This window comes from Chiloscyllium plagiosum, chromosome 5 (assembly GCF_004010195.1).
Source record: "Chiloscyllium plagiosum isolate BGI_BamShark_2017 chromosome 5, ASM401019v2, whole genome shotgun sequence".
In the NCBI taxonomy this organism is placed as follows: Eukaryota; Metazoa; Chordata; class Chondrichthyes; order Orectolobiformes; family Hemiscylliidae; genus Chiloscyllium; species Chiloscyllium plagiosum.
Genome location: NC_057714.1, coordinates 113,513,194 through 113,535,639, shown reverse-complemented (window position 1 = coordinate 113,535,639; position 22,446 = coordinate 113,513,194). Strand labels below are relative to the sequence as shown.

The following is a 22,446-nucleotide window of genomic DNA, read 5'->3' as shown; positions in this document are numbered from 1 at the left end:
CAGGGAGAATGTGCAAACTCCACGCAGTCAGTCGCCTGAGGTGGGAATTGAACCTGGGTCTCTGGCGCTGTGAGGCAACAGTGCTAACCACCGTGCCAGATTTTTAACATCACCGATCATCCCTATGTCAATGTAAAACATTATCCCATTAAAATCTGGAACACATCACAATGCAAGGATTATACAGTCTGAAAGTCCCACCATATCCCAATAGTGTGGCTGTCATTGGTGCAAAGCGAGATGGCTCAGTTTTTGGTTGGTGGCTGATCTGTCCATCAAAGGGAGGAACAAATATACAACAGTGAGAGAGCCAGACCTGGTCCGGATCAGAGATAGCGGACCTTATAGAGCAGGCGGCTTTACAAACTTGTACTGCAGAGGGTTCCTGGAACTGTTAGGGAGCCGAAATCACGGCTCTCGTTGCTGTGTGTTAACTCGGGAGGGGGGGGTGGGAGGTATATTTTGTTTTTGTTTTTGCTGAGAGATGTTTGCCCCTTGCTTTGCACCTGAAGCCGCTCCAGTGCCGGGCAAGGCTGCGTGCGGACCGGGCGCGCTGCAGAGCTGATCCCGGTCCACCCCACCCCGCGGAAGGGAGGGAGCGCTAGACGGGCCGAATGGACTTCGCTCAAGTTTGCCTGCTGTTGGCCGCCCTGCTGGCGCACGGCGCAATTCCCCGGGTAAGCGAAATCGTTAACGTCGCCAGCTAACTGGGTCGGGAGTTACTCTGTGACAAGAGTGAGGAAAACCAGTGATTTCTTAAACCAACCGAGAGCTGATGGAAATAGAGCGAAACCTAATTTGTCTTCGATTGCAACAGGGATGGGGATTGTACAGTTTTAATTCATTTTAAATTACTTTCAAATGATTATTATTCTGGGCAAATGTGTGATTTTTTAAATATGATATAGCCATTGAAGTCTAAATCACATCATTTATTTTATAATTATTTTTACTGTATTATAAGTCGTTGTTGTTTAAGGTTAAAAATCACGCAACACCAGTTTATAGTCCAACAGGTTTAACTAGCCGCTCTTTCATCAGGTGGTTCTTGTTTTAGACTTTGTGGGCCCCACTATTAACTATTTCCCTTTTTAAAGGCTTTCGATGTCGATTTTTTTTTGTTGTGAAGGACCGGGGGTGACTCTTGAGGCGCAATGGTAGTGCCCCTAGCTCTGAGCTAGGAAGCCCGGGGTTCAAGTGTCACCTGCCCCACAGGCGTGTCTGAACAAATCTGCCGCACCATCAGAAATTGCTGGAGAAACTCGGCAGGTCTAACAGGATCTGGGTGACCCCTCCTAGAGGAAGAGATTTCGAAAGGGCTGCAGTTAAAGTCCCAGGTGATGAGAGGCGAAGGTGGGGCCTCAGCATGGACAGACAGGCCAATGACTGTAAGATGTAGCAGCGAAAGTCGGCCATTCAGCCCGTCGAGCCTGCTCTGCCGTTCTGTGAGATCATGGTAGAGCCCGCAATCCTCTACTCCACTCTCCTGCCTTTTCCCCTTAACAAATACTGAGGAAGGTTACTTGACCCGAAAGGTTAACTCTGATTTCTCTCCACAAGTGTTGTAATACTTGCTGAGCTTTTCCAGTGATTTCTGTTTTTGTTTCTGTTTCTGATTACATCTGTCAACGTTAGCCTTGACTATAGTTAATGACCCAGCCTCACCAGGCCTCTGCAGTAAAGAATTCCACAGATTCACTTCTCCCATTCCGCCTTATCTCTGTCTTAAATGAGTGGTCCCTCCATTCTGAGATTGCACCTTCTGGTCCGAGACTCTCCTGCAAAGTGGCACAGTGGCTCAATACCTCACAGCACCAGGCTCCCAGGTTCGATTCCACCTGTGGGCTGTGTGGAGTTTGTACATTCTCCCCGTGGGTTTCCTCCCACAGTCTGAAGATGTGCAGGTCAGGGTGAATTGGCCGTGTTAAATTGCCCATAGTGTTAGGTGCATTAGTCAGAGGGAAATGGGTCTGGGCGGGTTACACTTCGGAGGGTCAGTCTGAACATGTTTGGCCAAAGGGCTTGTTTCCACACTGTAGGGAATCTAATTTTTTAATTTAGGGGGAATCCGAGGAGCAGGGGTATTAACATTACAAGCATAAGCCCTTCGTCAGGAATGAGGCGTATGCCCAAAACGTCGATTCTCCCGCTCCTCAGATGCTGCCTGACCTGCTGTGCTTTTCCAGCACCACACTTTTTAACTCTGATCTCCAGCATCTGCAGTCCTCACTTTCTCCCACAAGGAGAAACAACCTGTCCACGTCAAATAAGTTTGAGTAAAATCTCCCCTCATTCATCTCAATTGTTGGAGTGAGGACTCTGGGACTATCACCGGGGCACTCTTACCAAACAGTAACTGGGCAATGAGTCACTGACTGCGGGAAAGATGGGCAGAGGAATGCAATAAAAATTAACATTCGGACTTTGTAGGCGCAAAAACACAAAACCTCATTCTCAGTAGCTGAGTGATGCGCAATACTTTGCAATTCTCAGCCATCCAGGTGGTTTCTTTATGTAAGCATTGTTGGCTGGACCAGCATTTATTGCCCGTCCCTAGTTGCCCCCTTGAGAAGGTGGTGGTGAGCTGCCTTCTTGAAACGCTGCAGCCCATTTGGTGTCGGAATACCCACAATGCTTTTCTGCACAAATAGCCTCCTCCTGTGCTGTAACAAATTGTCATTCTGTGGTTAGGAAGGGGAATTCCAAGATTTTGACCCATTGCTGGTGAAGGGACAGTGATATATTTCCAAGTCAGGATGGTGAGTGGCTTGGAGGGGAACCTGCAGGTGGTGGTATTCCCATGTATCTGCTGCCTTTGTCCTTCTACGTGCAAGTGGCTGTGGGTTTGGAAGGTGCTGTCTGAGGATCTTTGGTGAATTTCTGCAGTGACTCTTGTAGATAGTACACACTGCATCCACAATAACATTGCTAAATAAATCCACTGTTCATAAGTCCACAATGAGCATCGGAGGCTGAGGGGTGACCTTTTAGAAGTTTATAAAATCACGAGGGGTGTAGATAGCGTAAATAGACAAGGTCTTTTTCCCAGGGTAGGAGAATCCAAATCTATAGGGCATAGATTTAAAGTGAGAGTAGAAAGATTTAAAAGGAGCAGCTTTTTCACATACAGGGTAGTGCGTGTATGGAATGAGCTGCCAGAGGAAGTGGTGGAGGCTGGTACAATTACAACACTTGAATGGGTATATGAATAGGAAGGGTTTAGAGGGATGTGGGCCAGGTGCTGGCAAATGGGACTAAATTAATTTAGGATATCTGGTCAGCATGGATGAGTTGGAACGAGAGGTCTGTTTCCATGCTATATTTCTCTGTCTCTACGATTCTAAATCAAAGGGCACACGTAGAAAAGGGCCAGTTTAGAGCGTATAACTGATGGGGACAGCCACTTGTGTAAATGTTGCAGCTTCTAATGGGACTGTTGTCTCCGCAGGTGTTATGTGTGAATCTTGCCTGTGAGATTATGCTGAAGGTCACACAGCTACAGGAGGAGTGCGTCATGAAACTGAGCGCAGAGAACCCGAGTTCAGAGACAGGTGAGTGAACAGCACTGGGAGGGGAAGTGACAGGGCCCTGTAGCCAGAAACACGCCAAGCAGACTGGGAAAAAGCACCATGCCAGTGGAAGCAACAAGGAGTCTGCATTTACCTAGCACCTGGATACTTCCCAGGTGACTTGAAGTGCTGTCACTGCTATAATTTGGAAGCTGTTTGGAATACAGTAAGCTTACACAAATCTGATTGACTATCAGATAATCTATTTCGCTGTTGGTCATGGGAAGGATATATTTGGGTTTGATTTATTATTGTCACGTATCCCAAGATACAGTGAAAAATATTGTATTGCATGTTAGCCAGACAAATCGTACCTTATATAAGTACAGCAGGGTAATAAAACAGAATGCAGAATATAATATTACACTTGCAGAGAAAGATCAACTCTGAGAGATTCCTTCATAAGTGTGATGAACAGCTTCTTCCCTGCTATTTTGAATCTGTTGGTAGGGGTTTTCACATTAGTCAGGACACAGAGTCAGACACCACTTTGAAATACTGCTGTGCAATCACAAACTTCCACCCCAAATTCAGTTTAATATTGGATAAATGCGAAGTGATGCATTTTGGAAGGTCAAACTCAAATGTTGAATACAGGATTAAAGACAGAATTCTTGGCAGCATGGAGGAGCAGAGGACTCTGGGTGTGCAAGTACATAGATCCCTCAAAGTTGCCACTCAAGTGGATAGGGTTGTTAAGAAAGAATGTGGTGTTTTGGCTTTCATTAACAAGGGGATCGAGTTTAAGAACTGCGAGGTTTTGCTGCAGTTATACAAGACCCTGGTGAGACCACACTTGGAATATTGTGTCCAGTTCTGATCGCCCTACTATAGGAAAGATACAGAGGCTTTGGAAAGGGTGCAAAGAAGGTTTACCAAGATGCTGCCTGGACTGGAGGGCTTGCCTTTTGAAGAAAGTTGAATAAGCTCAGACTTTTCTGTCTGGAGAGAAGGAGGCAGCGAGGAGACCTGATCGAGGTATACAAGATAATGAGAGGAATAGATAGAGTCAATAGCCAGAGACTTTTCTCCAGGGCAGGATTGACTGGTATGAGAAGTCCTACTTTGAAGATATTAGGAGGAAGGTATAGAGGAGACGTAAAGAGGTAGAGAATTGTGAATGCATGGAATGCGTTGCCAGCTGTGCTGGTGGAAGCAGAGTCATTGGGGACATTTAAGCGACTGCTGGACATGCAATGGATAGAAGTGAGTTGAGGGGTGCGTACGTTAAGTTACTATATTTTACATTAGGATTAACCCTCGGCACAGCATCGTGGGCCAAAGGGCCTGTTCTGTGCTGTACTTTTCTATATTCTATTCCATCAGAAACAACAGAATCTCTGCCAATGCAGCACTCTGAGACATAGAGAGTGCTTGGTGGATATCTGTCACAGAGACTGAAGGTTGTATGTTTTCTCAGGGTATAGGAATGTTTCGTTTATGTGGTGACGGCTTGCAGAATAGACAGAAATTGGTGCATTCGTCTTCAGTGGGCACTGTAGTAGCATCAATACCGCACAGAATGATATTTTTATTTAAATTTGATGAATTCCCTTTGAAATTTTGATTTCATTATACTGCACCATGGGGGACAGACAACACCAACTTTATTTAAATATGTTCATTTTAAAATTTGATGTGTTGTTGGACAGATAGAGACTGCACATTAACTACATTTTAATGTTGAATGGAGGTTGGGTTAGTGGAGTAGCAATCGTGAGACCCGAAACAATGATACAGAGGCGTAGGTTCAAATCTCTGCCATAACAGTGGGGGAATTTAAATTGAATTAATTAAATTACATTTAAAATTACAAAGTTAGTAACTGTGCATCTACTTCACTATTGGAAAGATTTGAGTTCCCCGAAGTTTTTTATCACAGAATCATTAAATTGATAAAGTACAGAGGACGCCATTTGGCACATCAAACCTGTACCAACGTTTCAATGAGCATCATTATTTAGTGCCAATCTCCTGCCTTTTCCCCATATCCCTGTACTTCATTTCTATCCAAATAGTCATCCAATGCCCTTCTTGAATGCCTCAATTGAACTGGTCTCCATTACATTTCCAGACAGTGCATTCCAGACTGTAACTACTTGCTGTGTGAAAAAGTATTTGCTTCGTTTGTACATCACCTTATGTCTGTGATCTCACTTCCTTGTTCTCCTTATAAATGGGAACAGCTTCTCGCTATCTACTCTATCCAGCTCACTCACAAGATTAGATTACATTACAGTGTGGAAACAGGCCCTTCGGCCCAACAAGTCCACACCGACCCGCCGAAGCGAAACCCACCCATACCCCTACATTTACCCCTTACCTAACACTACGGGCAATTTAGCATGGCCAATTCACCTGACCCTGCACATCTTTTGGACTGTGGGAGGAAACCGGAGCACCCGGAGGAAACCCACGCAGACACGGGGAGAACGTGCAAACTCCACACAGTCAGTCGCCTGAGGCGGGAATTGAACCCGGGTCTCAAGCGCTGTGAGGCAGCAGTGCTAACCACTGTGCCACCGTGCCGCCCACAACTTTGAAAACCTCGATCAAATCTCCCCTCGGCCTCTTTCTCTCCAAGGACAATCATCCCAACTTCTTCAATCTTCCCTCATTCCTGGAACTGTTCTTGTAAATTGCCCTGCACTCTTTCCAGCACATCTACATCCTTCCTATAGCGTGGTGCCACAACTCTACGCAATACTTCAGCACAGTAGTCATAGAGTCACACCGCACGAGAACAGACCCTCCGGTCCAACCAGTCCATATCGACCATAAGCCCAAACTAAGCTACTCTCTCCTGCCTGCGCTTGGCCCATATTCCTCCAAACCTTTCTCTTTCATGTATTTATCCAAATGTCTTTCAAATGTTGTGACTGTACCTACATCCACTAGAAGTTCATTCCTTGTGTGAACCACTCTGTTTTTTAAAAAAAAAAAGTTGCCCCTCATGTCCTTTTTAAATCTTTCTCCTCTCACCTAAAAAAAATGCCCCCTAAGGGGCAGCACGGTGGCTCAGTGGTTAGCACTGCTGCCTCACTCCACCAGGGTCCTGGGTTGGATTCCTGCCTGTCTGTGTGGAGTTTGCACATTCTCCCTGTGTCTGTGCGGGTTTGCGCCGGTTTCCTCCACAATCCAAATATGTACAGGTCGGGGGAATTGGCCATACAGAATTGCCCACAGTGTTAGGTGTGTTAGTCAAGGGTAAATATGGGGTGGGGGAATGGGTTTGGGTGGGTCCCTCTTCAGAGGGACATTGTGGACTTATTGGGCTGAAGGGCCTGTTTCCACACTGTAGAGGATCTAATCTAATCTAATCTAACTTTGAACTCCCCCACCATAGGGAAAATACCTTTGCTAACCACTGTGCCACTATGCCACCCAGAACTTGCAGAATACTTCCTCTTCCCTTCATTGGCAGGTTCTAGGTGACATAGTGGCACAGTGGTTAGCACTGTAGCCTGACAGCAGCAGAGACATGGGTTTGATTCCATCCTTGGGTGACTGTCTGCGTGGGTTTCCTTTAGGTGCTCTGGTTTCCTCCCACAATCCAAAGATGTGCACGTTAAGCGAAGTGGCCGTGCTAAATTGCCCATTGTCTTCAGGGATGTGCAGGTTAGGTGTATTAGTCAGGGGTAAGTGTAGAGTAATAGGATAGGGGAATGGGTTTGGGTGTTATACTCTTCGGTGGGTCGGTATGGACTTATTGGGCCGAACGACCTGTTTCCACACTGTAGGGATTCTATAAAAATGGGAGAGTTTCCTGGTTAGCTGTGTCACCGAGAGTGGTAGAGGTCTGGAATACGCTGTCAGCGATGGTGGTGGAGGCAGATACAATAGGGACGTTTAAGGGACCTTTTAGATAAGCACATGAATATGCAAGGAATGGACCAAGGGATTAGTTTGATTTGGTGCCATGTTCGACACAGCATCATAGGCCGAAGGGACCTTTCCTGTGCTGTCCCGTTCTGTGTTCTATCCGCGATGGAAAGGAAAATTCGAGGCTCTATGTTTTCTATCTGTACAAGTGCAACAACCTGTACTCATTCCGTGAATTGTAACTCTACCAACCTTCTAGAGATTTTATAAAATAATGATGGGTATAGAGAAGGTGAACGGCATGTGTCTTTTCCCTAGGGTGGGGGATTTCAAGACTAGGGGCATATTTTTAAGGTGAGAGGAGAAAGATTTTAAAAAAAGACATGAGGGGCAACTTTTCTGGAACAATTTAAATGAGCTAAACTCTGTAAATTCATTTGAGGTATCTGTAGTTGCAAAAAATCCAATTCTTTGTCGCAGTCCTGTAGCTTGGTGTGTCGTAATCATTAAGAGAAGGATATATCCCAGTAAAATTCTTTTTGTGTTTGCGGATGATATGCCGTGTTCTTCGACTATATTTTACACCCAAATTGGTTATTACATCCAGAGAAAATTTAGACAGGAAATTTTTACTACTTGCAATGTCTGTTTATGATATCCGGGCAGTGTTGTTATCTGATAAGTTTTACTCATCTGCAGGTCGGAGATGCTGTGTTTTCATTTCCTTATCCGATATCGGTTTTTAATTTAATATCACCATAGAACTCCTTTAGTGTGAGCTGACTGTGTTAACTTACTTACATCAAACACTTGTTTTAAATTATCCCCATATTAAAAAAACATAGAAACGTTAAAAAAAAGAACTGAAATAGGCCATTCAGCCCATAGAGACCTCTCTACATTTAACATGGTCATGACTGATCCTCTCTCTCATGATCTCTCTCAACTTTATGGGCAGCTCAGTGGATCAAAGGGTCGGTTTCCGTCTGTCTGACTCTATGACCTCCATTATGAACAATTGGGACATGCATTTTGTGGGATCAATGAATGAACTAATTATACTTGAACTCCTGTAGTCTTTAAAAGCTTTTTTTTTAAATGTATGACATAAATATTCACTTGATTTTTGTATAAATAAATCTATATATTGATGTACTTGTTTGTTTGGCTGGTCTTAGAAAAAATCAAATCAATCACGACGAAGGCCTTTGAATGAACTGTCTGATCAGACACACAGCCATGCACAGACTCACTCAGGCGCGCACACACACACAGACTCGCACACGCGCACACACGCACAGACTCTCGCAATCTTGCAGTTGACTTGTTCAAGGTTTCCTCAGAATGAGTTGTTGTAACCATTTGAGAGATCCCATATAACTCCAGTAAAACTGTTTGGGAGCTCGCTACCTCCTGCTTACTGAGAAGTGATGGACATTTGTTTTTTGTTAGGGAATAATATTGATCCAGGTGACACTCTCGAGGTCTTTCAGCTCAGGAATGACAAACAGAAGGACAATTGTTCAGGAAGGCATTGGATGATTATTTTTATCCAAATAATGTGCAATGCTCTGGGGAAGGAAAAAAAGATCAGAAGATTAGCACTAAGTAGTGCAAGCAAAGGGAGAGTATTGGTGTATGGGGAGAAGGCTGGAGATTGACATTCGAAAGTGGAATCCCTACAGTGTGAAAGCAGGCCATTCAGCCCATATTGACGCTTTGAGGAGTATCCCACCCTTTCCCTGTAACCCTGCTTTTTCCTGTGGCTAATCTATCTAGCCTGTGTATCCCTGGACACTAGCATGGCCAATCCACCTAACCTGCATGTCTTTGTGACTGTGGGAGGAAACCAAGGCCAACCTACGGGTAGAATGTGCAAACTCCACACAGACAGTCGCCCGAAGTTGGAATGTAATCCAGGTCCCCATGCCACAGTGGATGATAGAGCTGCTGCAGGCTCAGTAGGCCTAATGGTCTCTCGCTCGCTCTCCCCACAGTCCTAAATTCTGCTTGTTTGAAGAGCTAGTACAGGTCAATGGACTGAATGGCTCCTTCTCAGTGTCAGACTTGTGGCTCTGTGCTACTTCAGAGAATTTCCCCTAAATTGGAAGAAAAGGAAGGGAACGGACTGACCCATGTAAAGTTTAGCAGCAGAACCTTTTGAACCCAAAGTAATCTTCTACTTTCGGGTCGGGACAAGTGAAAGGGATCTGGCAGAACCTCTGTGCAGAGAGCTGAGGGCTCGGAGTTTGAGGGCTGGATTGGGAGACCAGAGCATGCATCTTTGAGCGAGAGAGGAGAGGATGTGGGTAGAGCCATGAGCTCATGGTTTCAGGGAACGACAAGGAGCGAAGGAGATCAGGACGGGGGAAGGTCAGAGGTCTGAGATGTATTTTTGAGGGTGAGGCAGGAAGAAAGGAATCGGGATGGAGGGGCACAGGGAGAGCAAGGGAGATTGCAGTTTGCTGGGGTCAGGGTTAAGAAATAGGCCAACAGGAGTGGGTCTAATGGAGTCAGGGAAGAGGAGGAGCAGGAAGAAGCAATCTGCAAGGTAAGACGGCTGATCGCATGCAGTGCCTCTATGAAAATGCTCAGCACATAAATAACTAAGAGTCATACAGCATGGAAATAGATCCATTGGTCGAACTCATCCATACCAACCAGGTATCCTAAATAAATCTAGCCCATATCCCTACAAACTCTTCCTATTTATATACCCTTTTTAAATGTTGTCATTGTACCAGCCTCCACCACTTCCTCTGGCAGCTCATTCCATACACGTACCACCCTCTGCATGAGAAAGTTGCCCTTATATCCCTTTTATTAACTTGCCCCTCTCACCCTAAACCAATGCCCTCTAGTTCTGGACTCCCCCACCCTGGAGAAAAGACTGTCTGTTTACCCTATCAATGCCCCTCCATGATTTTATAAACCTCTGAGGTCACCCCTCAGCCTCCGCTCCAGGGAAAACAGCCCCAGCCTATTCAGCCTCTCCCTATAGCTCATACCCTCCAACCCTGGCAACATCCTTGTAAATCATTTCTGAACCCTTTCAAGTTTCACAACATCCTTTCTATAACAGGGAGACCAGAATTGCATACAGTATTCCAAAAGTGGCCTAAGCAATGTCCTGTACAACTGCACATGACCTGCCAACTTCTATACTCAATGCACTGACCAATAAATGAATGCATGCCAAACTTCTTTGACGGTATTCTCCCATTTTAAATAAAAAACTCCATCAGTTTGAGAGGATGGGGCAATGGTTAATATAATAAAAATGCAGTGTTGCATTTCTGTAGTCCATTTCACATTCACAGGATGTGCTTTTAAAGTTCTTTTTAAAGCGTAGTTGCTCGGCTAATGTAGCCAGTTTACGCACAGCAAGCTCCCACAAACCAGAAATGTGATTATGATTGAAGATCATCTGTTTTGTGGTGCTGATTGAGGGATAAATATTGCCCAGGAGATCAAGACGTATTCCCCTGCTCTATTTCCCAATTGTGCCAGGTGGAGTCTATCCTGTCCATCTTGAACATCCCATCCAGATGTAAACCCTCTGACAGTGCAGCATTCCTTCCATGCTCTGCTGGAGGAGTGTCATGAACCTTGAACTTTGTTCTGAAGTGTTGAAAGGGGTCTAGAATCCGGAACCTTGTGACTCTGAGGAAACAGTACTGCCCCCTGAGCAAATATTGGAGCCAGAGCTCATGCCCAGGCTGAGAAAGTTGTACAGTGTGAACTGACTTTAACTGAATGTTCTCTCTGCTGATTGTCATCCAGTAATACACTGTGTGTGGATGTGTGTCTCGGTCTGTCTGGTTTTGTAAATGTGTGTGTGTCTGACTGAGTGTGGCTGTAAATGTGTGTGAGCACCTGTGTATATCTGTCTGTCTGTAAATATCTGTTTCTCTGTTTTTGTGTCTGTCTGTCTGTTTGTTTGTATGTATGTCCATCCATCTATCTGTCTCTGAATTTGTATACCTGTGTTTATCTGTATGTCTCTGTGTCTAGCCATGTTTGTATGTGTGTCTGTGTGTTTGGAAGGAGAAGGGAGAGTGAGGGAAGGGAAGAGAGAGGAGGTGAGGTAGAAGTAGGTAAGGGTTAAGCTGCAGACTAGCCTGAAGTTTAAGGACCATCCGGGAGTAATGGCCAATTGAGCAGGTTACAATGAGCTGACAGCTGATCTTGGAACAGTTAACAGCCAAACAACTTTAACACAGCCACAAGGAAACAGCAAGGCACGAAAATCCAATGTTTGCAAGCACCGGCTTTCCCCAGCTCCCTGTGCTATTGACATTGGGAGTTGCCATTTATTTGCTGTGTTGATATTATTGAGTAGATTTATGATCCTGCTATGAGCTTGTTGAGATAAATAGGCACGCTGAACAACTTCATATCTGCTCAACCCAAAGAATGTCCTTTCCTGCTGTAGGATTGATTCGTCGTTGAATCAATGGGTTTTTGTTTTGGTGTTAGCTTCCCAAAATTCCCTTAATTCAGGAAGTATTCCTTTTAGATTGGAAAACAGTGAATGTAATTCCTTAATCCAAAAAGGAGGGAAATAGGAATGAGGGAACTGTAGGCCACCTGGCTTAAATCTGTCATGGTGAAAATGTTGCAAATTATTATTAACGGTATTAAGCTAGATAGTTAGAAAATTCGGTGCATTAAGCTGAAGTCACCATGGCTTTGTGAAAGGGAAGCCATGTGTGACCAAGGTATTGGAGTTGTTTGGTCGACAAAGGAAAACTAGTAAATAGATTTCAGACATCATTTTGCTAAAATGCCATATCAAAGTCTGTTGTGTGAAACCAACACTTATGAATTAGGAGATAATTTGTTGATTTGGATAGAAGATGGACTAGCTAATAGAAGTTAAAAATCACACAACACCAGGTTATAGTCCAATAGGTTTATTTGGAAGCAATAGCTTTTGGAATGCCTCTCCTTCATCAGCGCTCCAAAAGCTAGTGCTTCCAAATACCCTGTTGGACTATATTGTGGTGTTTTGTGATTTTTAACTTTTCCACCCACCCACACCCACCCCTCCCCCCCCAGTCCAACACCGGCATCTCCAAGTCATAGCTAATAGCAAACAGAGTAGGTACAAACTTGGTGGGTAGTTATATGCTACAGGGATTGGTGGGAGGGCCTCCATTTTTTTATTTTTACTGTTTATTTTGTCATTACCAACATCGGTCTTCCCTCTCTCTCTCATTCACTACTCCATAACGTACATTTTTATTGTATCAACCAGTTGCTGACATTTTTTTTTTAAATTCTCTTGGGATGTGGATATCCCTTTCTGGTCCAGCATTTATTGCCCATCAGGCAATTAAAAGTCAGCCATGTTGCTATGGAGTCGCACAAAGGCGGGTAAGTATGGCAGATTTCCTTCCCTAAAGGATGTTGGTAAGCCAGACAGTACACAACAGTAATTACACTTTTTAGGAAATAAAATATCTTTGGCCAATAAGTCTTAATTTGTGGGCCAAAATGAAAAGAATAAAGTGTGGAACGTCAATCTGATGCACAAAGACAGACACAGGCTCATAATAACAGATGTCACTAAAACAAAAGCCGATAACCCTGGGATCTTCCCCAAAGCAGCCTGCTCAGAAAAGACTGTGTCAAGAATTCTTCCAGACAATATTCAGGAGGACAGTCAGGGATCAGCAGGACCTTGCTTCAGTGCACCCACAACAAAAGGTTAATGAGAAACAGGAGAGTTGAGTTGGAAACTCTTTCCCTTTCTGGAACAGAGTAATAGAGACAATCTCCAAAACAGTATCTGCAGCCTGTATAGTGGTGTATCCAGTCAGGGGGTGTGTAATGAACAAGTTACCAGAAGACGTGCGACTTTCAAGAAATACCTTGTTTTAAAATTATATTTCACTGAGCTGCTTTTCAAACAAAACAATCCAGGTGTCCACAACTCTTCAAACTCAAGATCACAATAATTAGCAATATAAACTTGGCAACAGAACCAACGTCAATGATTTAGATGAAGAGATCAAGGGATGCTTGTTGTATGACACAAAGCCAGCAGAGGAAGCTGTGAAGGTGGCGCCAGGATAGGAGAGGTTACAAAGGAGCAAGGGAGGATTTAAGTGGGGTTCAAGATCTGGAAAATATGTGGGGAAAAATGTGAAATTGTCCATTTTGGCAGGAAGAATGAAAAAGAAGCAGAGGGATTGCAGGGTTCAGAGATGCAAAGGGTTCTGTGTGTTCTTGTTCACGAATCACAAACGACTAGTGTGCAGGTACAGCAAGTAATTCTATTTTAGAATCCTCACAGTGGGAAAGCAGATCATCTTGCCCATAAAATCCACACCGACCCTCTGAAGACCGTCCCACCCAGACCCACTTCCCTTCCCTATCTCTATAACCACACATTTCCCACAGCTAACCTACATATCCTTGGGCACTACAGGCAATTTAGCATGGCCACCCCACATAACCGGCACATCCTTGGATTGTGGGAGGAAACTGGAGCACCCAGAGAAAACCTACACAGACACTGGGAGAACGTGCAATCTCCACACAGCCCCCTGATGGGGAATTGAACCCAGGTCTCTAGTGCTGTGAGGCAGCAGTGCTAGTGACTATGCTGCCCATTAGGGAAGCAAATGAAATGGTATGTTTTATTGAAAGGGAGTCGAATTGAAAAGAAGGAAGGCTACTGTGTGTAGCTTTGCTTCCCTTATTTAAGAATGCTTTAGAAGCAGTTTTAGCAAAGATCTACCAATGTAATACTTTGTCTTATGATAAAAGGCTTTTCACGCTAAGCCTGTATCTGATTGAGTTTAGAAATGTCCAAGTGACTTGACTGAAATGTGTAAGAACCGATGGGGCTTGCCACAGTGCGTGTGGAAAGCAAATTTCCTGTTGTGGAAGATTCTACAACTAGGGGTCACTACTCAAAAATGTGAAGAATGCCCTACAACCATTTGTAATTGGTATGTTCATATGTTGTCAGATTCCATCTGTATCTATCCCATTGTCAAAGGAAATAGGAACATAGGAATAGGCCATTCAGCCCCTCAAGCCTGTTCCATCATTCCATGAGATCATGGCTGATCTGTGGCCTAACTCCATACACCTCTCCCTTAATACCTTTGCATGACAAAAACAAATCTCTCGCAGATTTAAAATTAACAACTGCTCCGGCATCCACTGCCATTTGTGGAAGAGAGTTCCAAACCCCTCTCATCCTTTGTGTGTCGAAGTGCTTCCTAACATCTCTCCCTGAATGGTCTGAACCTAATTCTCCGACAATGCCCCTGGTTCTAAAATCCCCAACTAGTAGAAATAGTTTATCTTTATCAGGATAAGGATAAACTATTTCCACTGGTTGAAAATTGCTCCGTGAAAAGACGGTGAAATATAATTTTAAAACAAGGTGTTTCTTGAAAGTCACATGTCTTGTTCATTACGCACACCTGACTGGATACACCACTATCAGGCTGCAGATGCTGTTAATATCTTGAAGACTTTGATCCTTCGCCTTCTAAATTCTAGACAAAAACAGACTTAATTTGTGTTATCTTTCCTCAAAACTTAACCCTGAAATTCCTGAATGTGGGATAGGTGGGAAAGTGGGGGTACCTGATCTACCATGATCTTTCTGAATGGTGCGGTGGTTTAGAGGGGCTGAAGGACTGACTTCTGCTCCTGCTCTGTATGTTCATCTTACAGCCAAGGCGTTGGCTAAGGGACTAGAATCACTGATCTACCACTTTAGATTAGATTCCCTACAGCATGGAAACAGGCCCTTCGGCCCAACAAGTCCACACCAACCCTCCGAGGAGCAACCCACCCAGACCCATTTCCCTCTGACTAATGCACCTAACACTACGGGCAATTTAGCATGGCTAATTCACCCTAACCTGCACATCTTTGGACTGTGGGAGGAAACCGGAGCACCCGGAGGAAACCCACACAGACACAGGGAGAATGTGCAAACTCCATACAGGATTGCCCGAGGCTGGAATTGAACCTGGGACCCTAGTGCTGTGAGGCAGCAGTGCTAGCCACTGACATTAAACGGAGGTGAAGAGAATCTCTTTCATCAGAGGGTCATCGGTGTTTAGATTTCTCTTTCCCAGTGAGCAGTGGAAGCTGGAACATTAACAGAATTTAGGTTGCTGAGGGAATCTGGGTTTATTGGGATGCAGGTAGAAAAAGAAGAGCCAGATCTTATTGGATGCTGGAGGAGGTTGGAAGGCCTGAGGGAGAATTGTCCCAGTTCTTACAATCTTATGTTCACCAAGGCTTAGCTGCTCCACACGGGCGGCATGTTGGCTGAGTGGTTAGCACTGCTACCTCAGCGCCAGGAACCCAGGTTTGATTTCGGCTTCAGGCAACTGTCTGTGTGGTGTTTGCACGTCTTCCCCGTGTCTGCGTGGGTTTCCTCTGGGTGCTCCAGTTTTGTCCCCCCATCCAAAGATGTGCAGATCAGGTGAATTGGCTGTGCTGAATTGTCCTGTGTTCAGGGATGTATAGGTTAGATGCATTAGTCAGGGGAAATGTACGGTAATAGATCTGGGTGGGATACTCTTCAGAGGGGCTATGTAGACTTGTTGGGCCGAAAGGCCTGTATCCACACTGTAGGGATTCTAATTCATTCTAATTCACACATTGCCATTGGGGTCAAAGCTGAAAGGATAAAGAGTGTAGGAGCAAATTACTGCAGATGCTGGAATCTGTACTGGAAACAAATAATGCTGGAGATCACAGCAGGTCAGGCAGTATCTATGGAGAGAGAGAGTTTAGACAGTCCCACTGGAGTTGGGGGAGGGGAGAGAGGACATGGTGACAAAGAATGTAACAAGGAAAGCTAAAAGAAAGGGAAGGAATGGGGAGGGTTCACAATCTGCAGGTGTTGAACGCAATATTGAGCCCAGAAGGTTGTAAAGTGCCTGGTCTGAAGATGAGATGTTGTTTCTCCAGTTTGCACTGGGATTCACTGGAACACTGCAACACGCGGAGGACAGACACATGGGGCATGTGAGCAGGGCGCTGTGTTAAAACAACTGGCTGCAGGAAGCTCTGCTTGTACACACAGACCAGAGATGTTCCATAAAGTGGTCACCCAGTCTGCATTTGGTTTCTCCAGTGTAGTGTAGGCCACATTGGATGCAGTGAATACAATACACAGATGGGAAAAGGTATGGGTGAAATGCTGCTTCACCTGGAAAGACTGTTTAGGCCCTTGGGTGGTGAGCAGGGAGGAGGTGAAGGGGTAGGTGGTGCACCTTTTGTGGTTACCGAACATCAAGCCATTGTTGCCAGGACATAGCTTGCTTCTTCCACAACCGTGGTTTCCCACCCACTGGTTGACAGGGGCCTCAACCGCATCCGACCCATCACCCGTGCTTCCGTCCTTGCCCCTTCTCACCACAGCGTGATCGAGTCCCCACAGTCTCCATTACCTCTGGAGATCTCCTTCCACCTCCCCCCCCCCCCCCACCCCCCAAACCTCAGTGTCCCAACTCCGGATATCCCACATTGACATAACTTTCTAAAATGCGCAGAGCAGACTGTCTTGGTAAGGCCCATTGTATCAGCCTGTTCCTGCCCCAACTGAGCGTATTTCCTCCTATCTTGACTCCACCCTCTCTCCACTTGTCCAGACCCTGCATCTGCGAATCCTCTGATGCCCTCAACAATATTAACAATTTCCAGTTCCCTGGCCCTAACTGCCTTCTGTTCACCATGGAGGTCCAATCCCTCTATATGTTCAATCCCCACCAGGACAGAGTGTGAGCTCTTGGTTTCTTCCTTGACCAGAGGCTTGAACATTCTCCATCCACCACCTTTCTCCTCTGGCTGAACTTGTTCTCTCACTGAACCATTTCTCCTTTAATGCATCTCACTTCTGCCAAGTGAAAGGAGTAGGTTCCCACGTGATTCCCAGTTCTGCTTGCCTCTTTATGGGGTATGCCTGAAATGTCAATTCTCCTGCTCCTCGGATACTGCCTGATCTGCTGTGCTTTCCCAGCGCCACACTCTCGACTCTGACCTCCAGCATCTGCAGTCCTCAGTTTCTCTTATGGGGTATGTGGATCAATCCTGTTCCAGTCCTGCACAAGCTCCCTCCCACAACTATTTTATCAATATATCAACGCCTGTTTCATTGCTGCTTCATGCTCCCACCAGGACTTTGAAAAGTTTGTTCATTTTGCCTCCAATTTCCACCCCTCTATAACTTTCACATCATCCATTTCAGACACTTCCCTTCCTTTCCTTGCCCTCTCTGTCCCCATTTTGGGGAATAAACTACCCACTGCCATCCACGACAAAGCCAATGACTCCATTAGCTACATTCACTACAGCTCGTCACATCCCACAATCTGCAAGGTCTCCATCCCATTCTCCCAAATCCTTCGCCTATGTCGCATCTGTTCAGATGGTAATACCTTCCAAAACAGCGCTGCTGACGTAGCTTGCTTCTTCCACAACCATGGTTTCCCACCCACTGTGGTTGACAGGGGCCTCAACCGCATCCGACCCATCACCCGTGCTTCCGTCCTTGCCCCTTCTCACCACAGCGTGATCGAGTCCCCACAGTCTCCAAATTCAAAGGATTTGCCATGTTAGACAACTCCAGCAGAACCCCTGCCACCAAACACATCCTCCCTTCAGCCTTCGTATGCATTTTGTTGGAATCGTTCCTTCAAGGACACTCTTGTCTATAACACCACACACCCCTTCCCACGGCACCTTCCCATGTAACCGCTGTTACATTGAGTTCAACACCTTCAGATTGTGAACCCACTCCCATCCCTTCCCTTTCGTTTAGCTTTACTTGTTACATTCTGTGTCACCATGTCCTCTCTCCCCTCCCCTTCTACCACCCCAGTGGGACTCTCTGTTGTTTCGGTCTGACAGTTACCACATGCCCGTGTTCTACCATACTCGCATTTCGATCGCTTCACCTGAACCATCAACATCCTTTCTGCTCCAGCACTCTAACCCCAACCCTCACTATAACATAAATGCTACCCGCTCCAAGCTTCACATTAGCTCTGATGGAGAGTCAACTAGACGTGGAACGTTAGTTTGCTCTCTCTCCACGAATGCTGCCTGACCTGCTGTGACCTCCAGCATTTATTGCTTTTAAGATAAAGCATGTACTTGACATTTCTTTACTCTTAGTGATATGGGGCTGCCAGAGATCTTTGGAGACTGGTGGACCCTGCAGGAGCTGGGAGTGTCTTCACCCCGATCATGTGATTTTGATTCAATAAGTTTTCATTCGTCCGTTTTGTAAGTTTCCATTAACAATTGGTTTCTGTTTCTTTTTGTGTTACGTTCCCCCACCAGCGGCTGGTTGCCCTGTATTGTAGGATTAAAATGATGAGAACCAAGCAGCCACGTTCCAAGAATACAAGGTTTTCATTTAGGATTGAGATTGAGGAGAAATGTCTTCACCCAGAGGGTGAAGAGCCTGTGGAATTCTCTGCTACAGAAAACCATGAGGCCAAAATATTGAACGTAAAGGAGTTGGATATAGTCCTTGGGGTCAAAGGGTGTGGGGGAGAAAGCAGGAACAGGGTTGGATGGTCAGCCATGATTGTTTTGAGTAATGGAGCAGGTGGAATGGCCAAATGGGCGATTTTTCAGTGTAGTCACGTTCACCATCACTGAGGTAACTTTCAATTCCACATTTCAGCCACGAACTTGTCTAATGACAGAGCAGGTTAGCCAGGGCTAGACTGCCTAGTCCTCCTCCTAATTATGACAAATTTAACCTTCGATCCGCCAACTGCCATAGTGTGACTTGAGTCAATAAAGTGTGGTGCGGGAAAAAACACAGCAGGTCAGGCAGAATCTGAGGAGCAAGAGTCAACATTCTGGGCTTAACCCTTCATCAGGACTTAGAGTCATAGAGATGTAGAGCATGGGAACAGACCCTTCGGTCTAACTCCTCCATGCTGACGAGATATGATTAGATTCTCTAGAGTGTGGAAACAGGCCCTTCAGCCCAACAAGTCCACTCCGGCCCTATGAAGAGTAGCCCAACCAGACCTATTTCCCTCTGACTAATTTACCTAATACTATGGGCAATTTAACATGGCCAATTCACCTGACCTGCACATCTTTGGATTAGATTAGATTAGATTAGATTAGATTACTTACAGTATGGAAACAGGCCCTTCGGCCCAACAAGTCCACACCGCCCCGCCGAAGCGTAACCCACCCATACCCCTACATTTACCCCTTACCTAACACTATGGACAATTTAGCATGGCCAATTCACCTGACCTGCACATCTTTGGACTGTGGGAGGAAACTGGAGCATCCGGAGGAAACCCACACAGACACTGGGAGAATGTGCAAACTCCACACAGACAGTCGCCAGAGGCTGGAATCTAACCTGGGTCCCTGGCACTGAGGGATCTGATCTCAATGGCCAGCACTTAGCCCATATCCCTCTAAACCCTTCCTATTCATATTCCCATCCAGATGCCTTTTAACTGTTGTCATTGTACCAGCCTCCACCATTTCCTCTGAAAATTCATTCCATACACGTACCACCCTCTGCGTGAAAAAGTTGCCCCATAGGTCCATTTTTAAATCTTTCCCTTCTCACCCTAAACCAGTGCCCTTTAGTTCTGGACTCCCCCCACACCAAGTGACTGAGTGAGACTTAAGCCCACTTCCTAGGCCTTTGAGTACCCTGGTCTATGGCAATACCACTAGACCACCACCTCCCTATCCTGCACCGTCTGAGTCAGGTAAATGAGTGTACCTCAAATAGGAAGTAACCTCAAGTCTACAGTTGTGCCGCACTGAGCTTCCAGTGAGAGCTATTTCACACATTGTTTTGGGTAGGGGTCGTACAGACATGGACACGGAACATCAATCAGCAATTCCCTTCAGAATATCCCGGGACCTGGTGTGACAGCTGGCATAGCTAGTGTTTAATAATAGTAATGAATGGCACTGTTATGTTTGTCTTGGGGAAAGACCAGAAAATATCATGACTAGTGCTGTCAATTACACCAGAATGGTGCCTTTTAAATTCATTTTGAGAAACTGAACTTAAGGAAGGGAGGGAGCAAGAAAGGAACTGAAATATCTGAGGCTGGCATCCCATCGCTAACAAATGACTAGCCTTAGGCAATAACACTGCCTCTCACTGAGTTAGGCATTCAGGGCCACCATATCCCTGACAGTCATCCATTTATGTCAGCCAGGGCTCCCTGATTGGGGCTGTTAATCTGACCCTATCAGGGAACTCCTATTCTAAGAGGTCCACCTGGCTGACCTCTTTAGGATCGCTACAGGAACAAAAGGAAGGCTTCTGTTACACGGACACAGAATGCAAAGGCAGCATCAATATTATGAAGAGAGATTCGGGTTGCTTTCCTTACAACAGAGGATGCTGAGTTGGGGAGACCCTGATTTTAAGGAAAGGAGCAGGAGGTTTAGAGGGGATTTCAGGAAATGGTTTCACCCAGAGGGTGGATGGGATCTGGGACTCACTGCCTGAAAGGGTGACAGAGGCAAGAACCCTCAAAACACTTCATAATACTTTAGATGAATATTTAAAAGACCAGGCTATGGGCAAAGTGCTGGAAAATGGAATGAGAAGAAAGAGATGTTGGATGATCGGCAGGGACATGATGGACTGAAGGGCCTGTCTGTGCTGTAACTCCATGAAACTCTGACTGTATGATTTTTTTTTTCCCCTTGGCACAGAGTTAAGAGTGCTTGAATATTGCCCTGTGACCTCATAGAGGCCTACAGCACAGAAGACGGCCCTTTGGCCCATTGAGTTTGTGACAGTCACCGACACGATGTACTTGACCTCCGTCACACCCTCTTGTACAGGGCTGGTTCTCTGGTTTGTGCCAAGTCTCTGTCTGCCATATGCAAACTTGAACCTTTACCCAGAAATTGAAATCCCTCTGTGTGATAGTTTTAACACATCTCTAATCAAATAGTGCAGAAGGTGTTTGATACAGTTTCCTTTGTTGGTCAGTGCACTGAGTATAGGAGTTTAGAAGGTCATGTTGCAGCTATACAGGACATTGATTAGGATTTTGCATGTAATGATCATCTCCCTGCTGTAGGAAGGATGTTGTGAATCTTGAAAGGATTCAGAAAGGATTTACAACGAATTTGGAAGGGTTGGAAGGTTTGAGCTATAGGGAGAGGCTGAATAGGCTGGGGCTGTTTTCCCTAGAGCGTCGGAGGCTGAGGGATGACCTTATAGAACAAAGAACAAAGAAACTTTACAGCCCAGGAACAGGCCCTTCGGCCCTCCAAGCCTGAGCTGATCCAAATGTACTGTCTAAACCTGTCAGTCAATTCCTAAGCATCTGTATCCCTCTGCTCCCCACCTACTCATGCATCTGTCCAGATGCATCTTAAATGAATCTACTGTGCCTGCCTCAACCACCTCTGCTGGCAACGTGTTCCAGACGCCCACCGCTCTCTGTGTGAAGTACTTGCCGCGTGTATCCCCCTTAAACTTTCCACCTCTCACCTTCAAAGCATGACCTCTCGTTATTGAATCCTTCACCCTGGGGAAAAAGCTTGTCTCTATCCACCCTGTCTATACCCTTCATGATTTTATAAACCTCAATCAGGTCCCCCCTCAATCTTCTTTTTTCTAGTGAAAATAAACCTAGCCTACTCAACCTCTCTTCATAGCTAGCACCTGTCATACCAGGCAACATCCTCATAAATCTACTCTGTACCCTTTCCTTTTGCTAATCTTGTGACCAGAACTGTACACAGTATTCTAAATGCGGCCAAACCAATGTCTTGTACAATCTTAACATGACTTGCCAGCTCTTGTCTCAATACCCTGTCCAATGAAGGCAAGCATACTATATACCTTCTTGACCACTCTATCCACCTGTGCAGCAACCTTCAGGGTACAATGGACATGCACTCCCAGATCTCTCTGCCCATCAACTTTTCCCAAGGCTCTTCTAGTCATTGTATAATTCGCTCTAGAATTAGACTTGCCTAAATGCATCACCTCACATTTGTCTGCATTGAAAGCCATCTGCCACTTTTCCGCCCAACTCTC

General features: G+C 45.5%; 1 protein-coding gene across 1 annotated transcript in view; it reads left to right on the top strand.

Annotated features, from left to right (window-relative positions):
* The first annotated feature begins 315 nt into the window (after positions 1 to 315).
* Positions 316 to 22,446, top strand: part of LOC122550159 (vasoactive intestinal polypeptide receptor-like) — an 89,084-nt gene continuing 66,953 nt past the window's right edge. The window contains exons 1-2 of the mRNA XM_043690842.1: positions 316 to 677; positions 3,449 to 3,551. Coding sequence (XP_043546777.1) covers positions 615 to 677; positions 3,449 to 3,551 — 166 coding nt within the window. The 5' untranslated portion in view covers positions 316 to 614. The remainder of the gene's footprint in view (positions 678 to 3,448; positions 3,552 to 22,446) is intronic.